We start from the raw sequence: 15,707 nt of genomic DNA on the forward strand, positions 1-15,707 counted from the left end.
TCTCCAGTCCTTCTCCTCTTCCACCTATCCCCTCCAGCTTCATACTTCATTCCCCTCCTCCATCACCCATCCACCTTCTCTCTCATGTTCCCCTTCAACTGGTCTCACTACCAGCTCAAACTCCTCCCTCTCTCCCCCACCTTCCTATTCTGGCTTCCGACCCCTTCCTTTCCAGTCCTGATGAAGGGTCTCAGCACAAAACTTCCATTGTTTATTCCCCCCTGTAGATGTTGCCTTAACTACTGGATTCCTCCAGCATACTGTAAATACAGGATTCTGCAGATGCTGGAAATCCAGAGCAACACACACACAGCAGGTTAGGCAGCATCTATGGATGGGAATAAACAGTTGACGTTTTAGCCATGACCCTTCATCAGGACTTGTCTCTTGAACATCAGTACAATATACAGTAAATGCTGTAAAACTAAGATTATCTTGAATTAGCATTGGAAATTTACCAGTTTTGCCAGTTTGATTACTTTACAGCTTTTGCTCAAGCATGAATTACCTGTATCCAGACAGGTTCTTTTGTGGGTCCTGGTGCAGTTAGATTTTCAAGATTACCATTTCTTTCATATTTAAATATTGTCCCTGCTGCATTGTAGTCTCCATTCCACTGAATTATAAACCCTCCGTTGAGGAAATATTTCTCTGGATCTTCACTTCTCAAGGCTAAGAAATTGCCTGCTTCAGCTATCTCTTCCACCCGAATATCCCTCGCTCCCTCCGGAATCAGAGCCACGTCGACGTAACCTGTAATGAGAACAGAATGAGACTCCGGAGAATTTTGTTGAATCTTAAAAGCTGAATCTGCTTCTCCTTCTGCATAAATTATACTTACACTGTATTAAGCTTCTGTTATTAGGGAAAGATATCACCGTGATGCAGTTAATTACTATTCTTCCTCACGGTACCAGAGACCTGCGTTCAATCCTGACCTCTGACATTGTCTAGGAAGAGGTACAGTCAATGTTTCGGGCCGAGACCCTTCGTCAGGAAGGGTCTCGGCCCAAAACGTCGACTGTACCTCTTCCTAGAGATGCTGCCTGGCCTGCGGCGTTCACCAGCAACTTTGATGTGTGTTGCTTGAATTTCCAGCATCTGCAGAATTCCTCGTGTTTACCTCTGACATTGTCTGTGTATCTGGTTGAGGTGGCATGGTTGTGTAATGCTATTACAGCACCAGCAGCCCGTTCAATTCCTGCTGCTGTCTGTAAGGAGTTTGCATGTTCGCTCTGTGACTGCATGGGTTTCCTCCGGGTGCTCTGGTTTCCATCTACATTTGAAGGTAGGTTAACTGGTCACATGGGTGTAATTGGGCATCACTGGACTGAAAGTGCCTGTTACCGTGCTGTATCCGTAAATAAATATCTTTATTTTGTAAAAGATGTAATGTAGCTTCATTAAACTTGATTTTTTTTGTGCGTGGGGAGGGTTGATGTTTTCCTTAAATGGGTTCCATGGTTTTCTTGGTTTTGTGGTTGTCTGTGGAGAGGGTGATTCTCAAGGTTCTATACTGCATACATACTTCAATGATAAAAGTACTTTGAACTTTGAACACTAAAGGCAGCTGTTGAACCATGAAGGTCGGCTTACTCTTACTGGAAATTAAAATAATGTGAGGTAATGTTGCAGCTCTATAATCCCCGCTTGGACAACACTTGGAATATTGTGTTCAGTTCTGATCAATTCATTATAGGGAGGATGTGGAGGAGATTTACTAGGATGCTGCCTAGATTAGAGAGCATGACTTATGAGGATAGGCTGAGCGAGCTAGGACATTTCCCTTTGGTGTGAAGGAGGATGACAGGCAATTTGATATGTGTACAAGAAGATAAGGACATAGATTGAATGGACTTTCTGAGGACAGCAATGGCTAATACCAGAGGACATAACTCTGAAGTGATTGGAGGAAGGTATTTGGGGGGGGGAGGGGATGTCAGAGGTAGGTTTTACATTTTTTTTCGCCCTTAACTCCCAGTGGAGTCATCAGAACGCCGTCACGATGGCATAGAGAGTGGTAAATGCTCTCTACATTCAAACATCAGTGGGACTTAGGAGGCCTGGTTCAAGACTCTCAGAAGGTTAATTGACAGATTACATCTGTGGTAAAGAAGGCAAATGCAATGTTGGCATTTATTTCAAGGGGGAGAGAATATAAAAACAAGGAGATAATGTTGTGGCTTTATAAGACACTAGTCAGGCTGCACTTAGGGTATTGTCCACAGTTTTGGGCCCTATATCTCAGAAAGGATGTGTCGTCATTGGAGAAAGTCCAGAGGAGGTTCATGAGGATGGTTTTGGGAATGAAGGGGTTAACATTTGAGGAACATTTGGCAGCTTTGGGCCTGTACTCACTGGAACTTAAAAGAATGTGGTGGGATCTCATGGAAACCTACCGAAAGTTGAAAGGACTAGATCGGGTGGATGAGGAGAGGGTATTTCCTGTAGTGGGGGTATCCAGAACTAGAGGGCACAGCCTCAAAATAGAGGGGCAACTCTTTAGAACAGAGGCAAGGAGGTTATTTTTTAGCCTGAGAGTAGTAAATCTGTGGAATGCTCTGCCAGAGACTGTGGTGGAGGCCAAGTCCACGCGTATATTTAACATGGAATTTGGCCTTTTCCTGATCGGTCAGGGCATCAAAGGATGTGGCGAGAAGGCAGGTGTTGAGTGGGATCTGGAATCAGCCATGATGGAATGGTGGAGCAGACTCGATGGGCTGAATGGCCTGATTCTGCTCCTATGCCTTATTATTTTATGGTCTTATGCCTGGAACACACTATCAGGGTGGTGATAAGAGACAGATACAGTCGGGACATTTAACAGACTGTTAGATAAGCATATTGATGAAACAATAATGGAGGGCTATGTGGGAGGGATGGGTTAGACTGATCTTAGAGTAGTTTATAATGTTAGCACAACCTCACAAACCAAAAGGCCTCTTCTGTGCTTTAATGTTCTATGCTCTGTTCATTTCCTTTGCAAAAATTTCAGCTTTTTTGTTGTTTCTTGTTAGATATTTTACATTACTTGTAACATTTTACATGATGTCACAGCAAGTGTTACTTAGTTTCAATAAACATATAAAAAGAGTTCTGTTATATTAGTCATGAGTTGGGACAACTCAACAGTATTGTGGTTAGTGCAATTGCTTTACAGCACCAACAAGCACTGATAAGGGTTTGAATCCTACCACTGTCTGTTAAAGTTTATACGTTCTCCCTGTGTTTGTACGGGTTTCCAACAGATGCCCTGGTTTGCTCCCACATTCCACAGGCAAACTCCAGTGAGTACAGGCCCAGAGTCATCAAACCCTCCTCATTCCCAGACTTCACTCATCCTGGCAAACCTTTCCTACATCCTCTGAATGCCAGTACAACCTTTCTTAGCTAAGGGGTCCAAAATTGTTCTCAATACTCCAAGTGCAGTTTGACCAATTCCATAACTACCCTCAGCATTACATCTTCGCTGTTATATTCCAGTCCTCTCAAAATGAATGCCAGGATTTGCATATGCTTTCCTCACCACCAACTCAACCTTTAAGTCTAACTTTAGGGTATCCTGCTCAAGAACTCCCAATTCTGTTTGCACCTCTGATTTCTGAACTTGCTCCCCAATTTGAAAGTAGTCGACTCCTTTATTCATTCTCCCAAAATGTAAGACCAAACACGTCCCTACACTGCTATTTCTTCACCCATTCTCCTAATCTGCCTAAGTCCTTCTGCAACACTATCCCTGCTTCCTCAACATTACCTGTCCCTCTACCTATCTTTGAGTTGTCTTTAAACTTGGCTACACAGCCATCAGCCCCAAAATATTGGAGAAGATTTGAATTTTTAAAGGAAACATAAAATGTAAAAGCGAAAGAATGACATGTAAAAGGAAATGATTCACAGCTGCCAGAAAACAGCAGAAGCACGTAAAGCTTCAGGACAGAATGTCATATTTACAAGATTGATGAATAAATTGGCAGAGATTAAATAGGAAAGGGAAACAGGGAAGGGAAAGACTGACAAAGGCATTGCACAAGAGAGATGGAATAATAGAAACACTCATCAAAAGATGATTACTGATTAAATAGAGTGATTGCAATGGAGTGGCAGGCCTGTTAGGACGAGAATGCAGAGGATTTTATCATAATTGTTTGAACTGTACTGTTCATAATCCTGAGCCACAAATAAGGAGAGAAACTTCTAAGACTTATTTAAAGATCAGACGGACCATGACAGTATGTAGAAATAGAGTTAATTGGATAACTTCTTCAGGGGGAGTAAGCACTGTCACATCCCGGTGAATAAGTTTGCAAGATGAATTGAAGTTTTTCTACTATGCTAATGTTACGTACCCCGTAACTGGGTTGCCAAACCAGCAGAAATGGATCACTCAGTTGGAGTCTGGATTACTAGAACTAAGAAAGTTTTATTAAAGAAACAAGCAACACAGTACTCTAATCAAAAGGATAATAAATGCAACAGTTCAGCTATGATAAACACACATGTACACAGAATTAGGATAACAGGATCAATCAAGCTCTATCGTCATCTAGGGGTAAATGACCAGTTTCAAAGTGATGCAAAGTTCAGTTCAATTGAGTTCAGTTCAGTTCACCGGAATCACTGCCGTGGGAGATGGACAGTGGGGGGGAGGAGAGAGAGAGCAAAAATGAATGAATATTCAAACGGCTTCCACACAGACCTTTGACATTCTTCGCAGTCAGCTTTCGGGCGAGCCCTTTGTGATGTCTTCTGAGGTCACCGACCGTGACCCCTCCGTTTCCAGATACGATCGTTTCTCTGCGGTGAACCTGGCACCCAGGCAAGGGCGGACACACACCAGGTTCCCGCCGATCGTGCCTTTCCACCCTGTGCGTCTATGACTTGGTCCCGCGACCAGCCCTCCAAAATTTCCCACCGACTTGTGGGAGACGCACCGCTTCCAGGGTCTCGTTACCTCGGGGTGTCGTGTGTGTCTTGCCTTAGCGAACCTGTCCCTTCTTATCCCCCTGCTGGGGTATTGCCTGTCCATCACTTCAAACAGTTCAGGGTTCAAAGGGGGAGCCGATCTTGACAGCTCTCCTTCTGTTAAACTCTCCCATCCCTTCATTAACATCTCCAAATGCTGCTCCATTGTTTTCCTTATCTCTCTTTCTCCTGAAGACAGGTGGCAGACCAACTGCTGATCCCACTGGTGCCAGCACAAGACAGCTAACATCTTAATCTATGTGTATTCTCGTCACACCTCCCACCTTTAAGGATTTTTACCGGGGTAAAAATTACAAACATGAATACATTATTTGGTACACACAAATATACACCTTTATCAGCTAATTGGCTAATACAGTGAATTTGAAGTTGTCAACACCTGACAGACAGTCAGCCATCACATTTTCTGTTCCTTTTATATGTGTTATTAATAATCCCTTAGACCAGGCTCCAATTTAGCAAACTTCATAGTGGCCAAAAACACTGATGAATTGCGATCAATGTAACCTCTCACTGGGTTTCGTCCCGGACCACAATAACAAGGGTCGTCCCATTCCGACTTAGTTTTCTCTCGCAAGGGCTTAGTAGGAGGGGGAGGGGTAGTAACCGCAGAGTTATTGCAAAACCTCCTACAGTACCCCACCATCTCCAAGAGCCTTCTGAGGGCCCTCTTGTCTGTCGGGGTTGGGATGTCAGAGATAGCCTGCACTGTAGCTTGCATCGCTGCCAGCTGCCCCTGTGTCACCACAATTCCCAGATAAGTGACCTTCGTGTGGCCGAACTCATTTTTTTCAAGGTTCACTATCAAGCTGGCTTCAGACAGCCGTATTACATCGCCAATACGCACCTCTGTGGTCGTCAGCCCTTTCGTCACTGAATTACTCATTCTATAGGGATGTTGCTCACTAGGCTGGCCTAGTATAACAAACACCACCCAACGTCCCAGTTCTTTGCATCGCCTCAGGACAATCAAACACACGTGTGCGAGTCGTTTAATTACTTCTCCTAAAGAGTCGCTTTGTTCGGGGATTAAGGGAGAGACCTTATCAGCAGAGCTGGCCAAAACAATAGCCTTCTCCCATCTGGTCGGTACCATACTCATCTTTTCAAAATGGTTTCTTTCTCTTATCAGGGGGACCCTAGCTTCATTGATTTCCGCACTAACACCGACTAAGTTTGTTAGCATATCAAAAGCCTGTGACCGTCTCAGTTCGCGTCTGCCATAATCAATAACATCCTTCCTCCTGTGCAGCCGGTAAACCTCTTTCATGATTCCACCAACTGTTTCCTCCAGCACCGCAAAATGTCCACCGAGGGGTACCTTGTAGGCCAAGTTAAAATTCTCATCCCCATAACTCTTTTGCACCATCCCCCATTCCTCAAATGAGGGTACGGTACTTGGTCTCCCTTTCTTCCTTAGCACTTCCTCCTCCACACAATAGCCTACTAGTTCCCTTGTTAATTCTGTGTCAGCGAGAGCTGTCCCTGCCAAAACCATCAGCCCCTCGTCTCGCTCCTGCGTCTGCACAAATTCTTTCCTGGCTAATGCTAAGTCTGTCTCAGCTCCCTCACTACCTCTTGTTTCACTACACTCCTTCTTTTCACTTTCTACCCCCTTCTCGTACAAGGCTGGCAGAAACGTCTCAGCTAAATTTACTTCGGCAGTCCCGTGATGAACCTGTGAGTCCATGGGCGGGGCCTCAATGCTGGCAGGCTGACCTGTCAATCTCACGGCTGGGAACACGATTCCCCCGGCGAGGTCATTACCGAGCAAGACTTCCACGCCTTTCATCGGTAATTCGGACCTCACTCCGATCGTGACTAGTCCAGAGACCAAGTTGCTTTGTAGGTGTACCTGGTGCAAAGGGACTGCCTCTGTCCCTTCTCCAATACCTTTGACCTTGACCTCCCCAGTCTGGGTCTCTGAGCTAAACTCTAATACACTCTTCAATATCAATGACTGACACGCTCCCGTGTCTCTCCAGATCCGCACTGGAACTGGTTTTAATCCCTCCTTCACTGACACCAATCTGGCCAAGATAAACCTCTCGCGCCCTTCCTGAACTTTGGCAGACCTTTCCTCTCCTAGCGGTTTGTTTACCAGCTCGATACAGTCAGTCAAAATCGCCGTTTTTCCTTTTCCCATCTCCTTCTTTGGGGCAAAGCACCTGGATGCAAAGTGTCCGACTTTCCCACAATTATAACAGACAACCCTAGAAGACTTCCTACCAGACTGCTCCCGGTCTACCTTATCCTTCTCACTAGTCCCCGGCTTACTTTCTGACTTTTCTGGCGGACTCTCCCCGCCGTCCTGACTACCCTTCTGGTAGCCTTTACTCGGGACAAACTTCATTTTATGTGTCAACACATACTCATCCGCTAACTTAGCAGTTGCGGCTAACGTGGCTGCTTCTTTCTCATCTAGGTAGGGTCTCATACCCGCAGGTACACAACCTTTAAACTGCTCAATCAGGATCAGCTGTAGCAGTCTGTCATAATCCCCCTCTACCCCCTTCGAGGCACACCAACGCTCACAATATGTCTGCATCTCACGGGCAAACTCTAAATACGTGCGGTCCCACTGCTTCCTCGCATTCCGGAACCTCTGCCGGTATGTCTCCGGGACCAACTCATAAATCCTGAGGATTGCCTCTTTCACCACCTCATACCTCTGGGCATCTTCCACGGACAAAGCTGAGTAAGCTTGTTGGGCTTTCCCTTTCAGTACACTCTGAAGCAAAACATCCCACTTATCCCTCGGCCAGTCCTGACTTGTAGCAACTTTTTCAAAATGGAGAAAGTACCGATCCATGTCGGTATCATCAAATGGGAGAACCAGCCTAACCTGCTGGGGCGCCCGGAACCCTTCACCTTGGTTCGGCATGGGCCCCTGCTCTGCCCTTATCTTTAACTTCTCCAGCTCAAATTCCCTTTCCCTCTGCCTCTCTCTCTTTCTCGCTCCCATTGCCTCTCTTTCTCTTCTCTCTCCAACTGTTTGTCCCTCTCTTTCTCTTCTCACTCCATCTCTCTTTCTCTTCTCTCTCCAACTGTCTCTCTCTCTCCTGCCTTTCTAACTGTTTCTCTTTCTCCCGCCTTTCTAACTGCTTCTCTTCGTGTTCTAACTGCCGTACCTGGAACTCGTGCTCGAGTCTCAGTTTTTCAAGCTGCACCTGTACCACGTCTCCAGCAGGTTTTTCAATAGACACCACCTCCAGCTCCCCTTGGAGAAACACATCTTTAGATATATAGTGCTCTACGATAGCTCTGTGTATCTCCTCTCTCCTCATTGTCGACTTCTCCTTAACAAGATTCAATCATTTGGCCACAGCTGCCAATTCCGCTTTCCTGGCATCCTCTAATGCCTCCAAGGTCAGCGCCTTTATAAATTCCTCAACCTCCATTTCTGCTGTTTGTCTTTTCTTTCTTTCGGGAATTTTAACCCAATCAATTTACTCCGTCCCAAATTTAGCATTCAAAATCCCAGACGAGAACCCCACTTATGTTACGTACCCCGTAACTGGGTTGCCAAACCAGCAGAAATGGATCACTCAGTTGGAGTCTGGCTTACTAGAACTAAGAAAGTTTTATTAAAGAAACAAGCAACACAGTACTCTAATCAAAAGGATAATAAATGCAACAGTTCAACAATGATAAACACACATGTACACAGAATTAGGATAACAGGATCAATCAAGCTCTATCATCGTCTAGGGGTAAATGACCAGTTTCAAAGTGATGCAAAGTTCAGTTCAATTGAGTTCAGTTCAGTTCACCGGAATCACTGCCGTGGGAGATGGACAGTGGGGGGGAGGAGAGAGAGAGCAAAAACGAATGAATATTCAAACAGCTTCCACACAGACCTTTGATATTCTTCGCAGTCAGCTTTCGGGCGAGCCCTTTGTGATGTCTTCTGAGGTCACTGACCGTGACCCCTCTTTTTCCAGATACGATCGTTTCTCTGCGGTGAACCTGGCACCCAGGCAAGGGCGGACACACACCAGGTTCCCGCCGATCGTACCTTTCCACCCTGTGTGTCTATAGCTTGGTCCCGCGACCAGCCCTCCAAAATTTCCCACCGACTTGTGGGAGACGCACCGCTTCCAGGGTCTCGTTACCTCGGGGTGTCGTGTGTGTCTTGCCTTAGCGAACCTGTCCCTTTTTATCCCCCTGCTGGGGTATCGCCTGTCCATCACTTCAAACAGTTCAGGGTTCAAAGGGGGAGCCGATCTTGACAGCTCTCCTTCCGTTAAACTCTCCCGTCCCTTCATTAACATCTCCAAATACTGCTCCATTGTTTTCCTTATCTCTCTTTCTCCTGAAGACAGGTGGCAGACCAACTGCTGATCCCACTGGTGCCAGCACAAGACAGCTAACATCTTAATCTATGTGTATTCTCGTCACACTAATTACATAAAATTGGAGACATTTCCAGGATGAGGAGAGCCAAAATCTATCAAATCAGATCATTTAAGGCACTTTACTGGGAAAAGTAATGCAGGTACCATTGAGGATATTAAATAGTGAAGAAAAGTAGTAAAATATAATCCTCAAATTTAGGGATCATTGAACATACAAACAGAATGAGAGACTAAGGGATGGATTGGTTGAAGACCATGGCCTGCTCTAGCTGCTCCAGGCTTCGTGTCTACAAGCTCAGCAATGGTTTTCTCCAGTCTCCGTTGCATTGAGGCTGAGACTGTGGCTAGGGCCTGCTCAGACTGCTCTGGGCTTCATGTCTATGGACTCGCTCTTGTTCTGAATGCTGTTGCTTGCTTTTATTGTCTGGATGATTTGTGTTCTTCTTTCCCTCTCTGCACACTGGGTGTTTTTTTGTCTTTTTTAAATGGGTTGTTTCAGGCTTTTTCTTTTGTGGCATCCTGTAAGGAGGTGAGTCTCAAGGTTGTATAATGTATACATACTTGGATAATAAATGTTCTTTGAGCTCTGAACTTTGGAAGTACCTTGCATCCAATGGGATACTCAAGAGTTAACGGTTTGTATCTATCGTCCTTCCTACACATAGAAACAGCATTGGCTATTCTTCAGCCCGCTGTGAATAATGAGGATACAAAGATCTCGGATCTAAAGTGTTTTAAATGATTCCTGGATGTTTTGTTGCCTCCCGAGTGCGAGGGTCAGAGATATCTCAGATTTAGTCCACAGCATTCTTAACTGGGGCGGTGAGCATCCAGAGGTCATGGTCCTTGTCGGTACCGATGACGTGGGTAGGATGGGTGACAAGATCCAGCAAAGTGAGTTCAGGGAGTTAGGTGCCACGTTAAAGGACAGGACCTCCGGGGTTGTGCTCTCAGGATCGCTATTCACGCCACGTGCTAGTGAAGCCAGAACTAGGAAGATCATACAGTTTAACATGTGACTAAGGAGTTGGTGCAGGAAAGACAGCTTCAGATGTTTGGATCATTTGACTCTCTTCCAGGGAATGTAGGTTGTGTACAGAAGGGTCAGTTTGCACCTGAACTGGATGAGGACTAGTATCGTACAGGGAGGGCTTTCTAGTGCTGAATGGGGGGATTTAAACGGGAGCTGCAGAGGATGGAAATCAGAGCACCTGAACAGGCAGTGGAGTGGTTGTGTAGGTTATTAAGCCTACATACAAGTTCAGGAATCAAAATGTTGAACATGCTGGGACTGAGGTTCTCAGCTGCGTATATTTCAATGGAAGGAGTATTGTCGAAAAGGCGTATGAACTTAGGGCATGGATCAGCATGGAATTAAGACATTGTAGCCATTAATGGGAGACTTGGTTGCAGGAGGGGCAGGACTGGTAGCTCAATGTTCGGGGGTTCCATTGTTTTTGGTCTGACAGAGTCTTGCGAGACCATGGACCATGGGTCTGCGCCTGGAAAGTCTTCACTCTCCAGGGCGCAGGCCTGGGCAAGGTTGTATGGAAGACCAGCAGTTGCACATGCTGCAAGTCTCCCCTCTCCATGACACCAATGTTGTCCAAGGAAAGGGCATTAGGACCCATACAGCTTGGCACCAGTGTCGTCACAGAGCAATGTGTGATTAAGTGCCTTGCTCAAGGACACAACACATTCCCTCGGCTGGGGCTCAAACTCACGACCTTCAGGTCGCTAGTCCAATGCCTTAATCACTTGGCCACGTGTCGACGTCTGATAGAGTAGGAGTGATTAAAGGGGAGGGGTGGCATTACAAGTCAGGGAAAATGTCACGGCAGTGCTCAGTCAGGATCGACTGGAGAGCTCATCTCGTGAGGCTTTATAGGTACAACTGAGGAATAAGAAAGGTACAAACACGCAAATGGGATTTTAATCCCACTACATAAACTACCTACTATTCCTCAGGGTTTAGAGGAGCAAATTTGTAGGGAGCTCACAGACTGTTGCAAGAAACATAAGGCTGTGATAGTAGGTGATTTTAACTTTCTATATATTGAGTGGGACTTACATACTGTAAAAAGTCTGGATGGGAAAGAGTTTGTCAAATGTGTCCAGGATAGTTTCCTTAATCAGTACGTAGAAGTCCCAAAGAGAGAGATTATGACACTATCTCCTATTAGGGAATGAGACAGGACAGATTACAAAAGTTTGTGAGGGGGAACTCTGCATCTAGTGATCGTTATGCCATTAGCTTCAAGGTAGTTATGGAAAAGAACAGGTCTGGGCATTGGGTAGAGGTTCTATATTGGAGAAAGGCCAATTATGATGCTATCAGACAGGATCTGGGCAAGTGTGGATTGGGATAGGTTATTTTCTGGCAAAGGTATGCTTGGTAAGTGGGAGACCTTCAAAAGAGGTTTGCTGTCTTGGGGCAGGTTAGGGTGGGTAAATCCCCAGGAACTGACAAGGTGTTCCCTTGGACCCTGTGGTTCAAAGGTTCATTTATTTGGGCGTAGTGGACAGCGAGGAATACTATCAAGGCTTGCAGCGGGCTCTGGGCCTGCTGGAAAATGGCAGATGGAATTTAATGCAGACAAGTGTGAGGTGTTGCTCTTCAGGAGGACCAACCAGGGCATTGAGAGTGTGCTGGAACAGAGGGCTCTGAGAATAGTCCAGTCAGTTGATCAGTACAGGTCTTTAGTACTCAGCCCGCTACCCCGTCTGGACAGTGTGGTTTACGTGTGTTCACTCTCCTGAAGAATGCTCTCAGATCAGCCTCAGAAACTGAAATCATGGGGCCACAGGGGGCTGTGGGAGTTCATGAAAGTGCCTCCGTGTTTTGACAGTCAAAGCAAACTTAAAAGGCATTGAGCTTATCTGGGAGTGAAAGCTTATTGTCACCTGTGTTGCTTGGTTTCACTTTGCTGGAGGTGACAACATTCAAGCCCTGCTACAGCTGTTGAGCATCCTTCAGTGATTCACGTTTGGTCAAGGAATGTCACTTTGTAAGTGAGATGGCTTTCCAAAGATCAAACCCGTACCTCTTGCATTTTAATTGATCACCAGACCCGAATCCATTGATCCTCAGCAGATTGTGATATCATGGTTCATCCAGGACTTCTGGTTGGGGAAGACGCTGAATGATTTTGTGGGGACACACTCGTCTACAACTGGTTTATAAAATCCGTGGTGTATTTGTTTAGATCCTCTGATGAGTCCTTGAGCATGGCCTAGTCCACCTACTCGAAGCAATCCCATAGCGGCTCCCCTGTCTCCCATGACCACGTTTTTGTTACCCTTATCTCTGGAGCCTTGCTATTTAGCCTCTGCCTGTATAGAAGTAGGAGGAGGGCAGCCAAGTGTTCACATTTCCCAAAATGTGGTCTACGTTTCCAATGATAGGCAATCCTTTCGGTAGTATAGCAGTGGTTAAGTGTGTTGGGACCCTTGGTGCAGAAGGCGATATGTTGATCTTAATTGGCCAGATAGTTCTTCAAACAAGCTTGATTGACGTCTCCGACAATGACCTGAAAGGCTTTGCGGTAGACTCTTCGTTGTTTGCTGATGGCAGCACTCAGTACCTGCAGCGGCTGCTTAACATCAGTCTTTGAGTGGTAAACTGCAGTCAGGAACACGTGGCAGAACTCTCCTGATAAGCCGAATTGTCAGCACTTAATCATTAGATGTTCCAGGTCAGGGGAACCAGAGTGTGACAAGACTGCTGCATCTGAGCGTGACAGAGTTTGTCATGAAACACAGACCCCAACCTTTTGCCTTCTTTGAAGCAGCAGTCCAGTCTATTCTACGTATCTGAGTTCCAAATCCGGCGTGAACCATGTCTCCATGAAACACAGACCGCAGCAATTCCTCATTTCCCACTGATACAGAAATCTTGCCTTCCTGTTTTTAAAAAACTACCTCTAACATCTCCCCTCAACTTTCCTCCAGTCACCTTAAACAGATACCCTCCTCTGGTATATCCTCCATCTGGAAAAGGGTGCTGGCAATCCATAATATCTTATATACTTCTATCAGGTCACCTTTCATCCATTCCCTTGAACTTTCCAGATGAACCAAAGCTTGATAACATTCACAGAGCAGATCATCACTGGGGGGAGATCGTCGACTCAGACCATGAGAGGCCTGCGTTGGATATTTTCATGCCTTACAAGGCGCAGATTGGAAGTCCGTGTGGGGCGCCACTCCTCGCACAGACTAGAGCAATGTGTGATTAACTGCCTTGCTTAAGGGCACAAACATGCTGCCTCAGCTGAGGCTCAAACTAGAAACCTTGAGGTAACTAGACGAACGCCTTAACCACTTGGCCACGTGCCCAACACTCTCTCATCACAGAACTCTTTCTGTATCTTTATTGGAGCTATGTTATGTAATGTAAGATAAGACAAAGTGGGGCAGGATGGTAGTGTAATGGTTAGCACAATGATTTACGGCCCCAGCAACATGGATTCAGTTCCTGCCACTGCCTGTAAGGAGTTTGTACATTCTCCTCATGACCTACAGGTTTATTCCCGGTGCTCTGGTTCCCACCCACATTCCAAAAAAAACTGTACGGGTTAGTATGTTGTGAGCATGCTATGTTCGCACTGGAAGAAAAATAGAGAGTTACGGAGTAGTGTGGGTTTAGTACTTTTTTTTAGTAATATATGGATCGGCACTACATCGAGGGCCAAAGGGCCTGTACTGTGCTGTAGAATTCTAGTGTCTAGAAGAGTGGCGACACATGTGGGCTTCCCCAGCACAATCCTCAGACTGTGTTAGTCATTGACAACAATGGCATATTCCACTGTATATTTCAATGTGCATGTGACAAATAAAGCTCATCTTTAATAATATACAATTTAACAAATTACAAGAAAATATAACATATAATATGTATAGCTTTGTAATAGGTGTCTCAGATAGTTTGAATATTCCCAGGCCAGAAGGTCCTCAAAGTATTGATGATATTACAATTTTTCAAGGGGACTTTGAGAACATCTTTGAAGTAATTTCTTTTTCTATGATGGAGCTCAGGAAGGTGCCAGAAAAGGGCCAGCAACATCATGAAGGATCCCATCTATCATGTTCACGGACTGTTTGTCCCACTCCCATCAAGGAGGAGGCTATGTAGCGTTCACACCAGGACGACCAGACTCAACAACAGTTTCTTTCCTTAAGTAGTAAGACTGATCTACAGCTCCACCCACTAACCCACCCCACCACACCCCCACCACTACTTTACATTTCCTGTCGGAGTCACCTAATGTGCGTCACCCTATGGATATACAATCTATATATACAAACTATCATTTGTGTGTGTATATATATATATATATATATATATATATATACACACGTATATATGTAAGGGGTTTCTTCTTTTGTGTTACTGCTAAGGTGAATAAAATGGCTTCTTTGTTATGTTAAAATAAAATGGCTTCTCTGTGATGTTAACTGCTGAGACAGTGGTTCTCTCTCTAGCAGCTTGTTTGGGTTATATTACTGATAAGAAAATTGTATTCATTTGCTAACCAATTGGGATAGATGTTATTCTTTCTTGTGTGTCTGTAAGCTATTGTTTTCGGGGGCTTTGGGTCAGAAGGCGCGATGGGGACAGAGAGAGGAGACGCGATGCTGTAAGCTGGCTGATGGGACGGACTCCGAGCGGGAGTCCGAGGCCTAGGGTCTTCGGCGAGGAGAGGAGACGAGGACAGACTTGTGTGGAGCATCTGGTTGGTCCCAGGCGGCAGGTCGAGGTGGTCGGAGGGGATCGAATGGTGGAAAGAGAACCCCGTTAATTGAGCTCCAACTGTTGTGCACGAAGTGGTTGAACTTTGATAAGTTTGGCGCCTTTTACTTTCCTTGAATATTGTATCTCTATTAATTACAGAGTTCCAGTAAGATCTATAAAGTGTAATTAATTAATCGTATATGGTGTATTGTCTGTTACTTGGCGGGGTGGGGTACATCACACAGCATCTACACAAACTTATTCACCCAGTTTGGCGGGGCTGAAGGCTGCTCCTCCTAGACGGAAGCGAGTTGAGCGAGCCTGAGGCTTACCAGGGGGCTACATATATATACATATATATATATATATATATATGTAGCCCCCTGGTAAGCCTCAGGCTCGCTCAACTCGCTTCCGTCTAGGAGGAGCATATATTTATTTATTTATTTATTTATTGTGTTCTTTATCTTCTTGTTTTTTTGTGATACATCAGAATCAGAAGCAGGTTTAATATCACCGGCATATACTGTGAATTCTGTTAATATACTGGCAGAAGTACAATGCAATATGTGACAAATATAGAGAAAAACTAAATAAATGAATTACAGTAAGCATATTCAGATCAGATCCGG

The 15,707-nt window shown here is 45.2% G+C and overlaps 1 protein-coding gene across 1 annotated transcript in view; it reads right to left on the minus strand.

The window, feature by feature from the left end:
- Positions 1 to 15,707, minus strand: part of adamts12 (ADAM metallopeptidase with thrombospondin type 1 motif, 12) — a 642,106-nt gene that overhangs the window by 71,190 nt on the left and 555,209 nt on the right. The window contains exon 15 of the mRNA XM_063042019.1: positions 509 to 753. Within this exon, the coding sequence (XP_062898089.1) occupies positions 509 to 753 (245 nt within the window). The remainder of the gene's footprint in view (positions 1 to 508; positions 754 to 15,707) is intronic.

The sequence above is a fragment of the Mobula hypostoma genome, chromosome 3 (assembly GCF_963921235.1).
Source record: "Mobula hypostoma chromosome 3, sMobHyp1.1, whole genome shotgun sequence".
In the NCBI taxonomy this organism is placed as follows: domain Eukaryota; kingdom Metazoa; phylum Chordata; class Chondrichthyes; order Myliobatiformes; family Myliobatidae; genus Mobula; species Mobula hypostoma.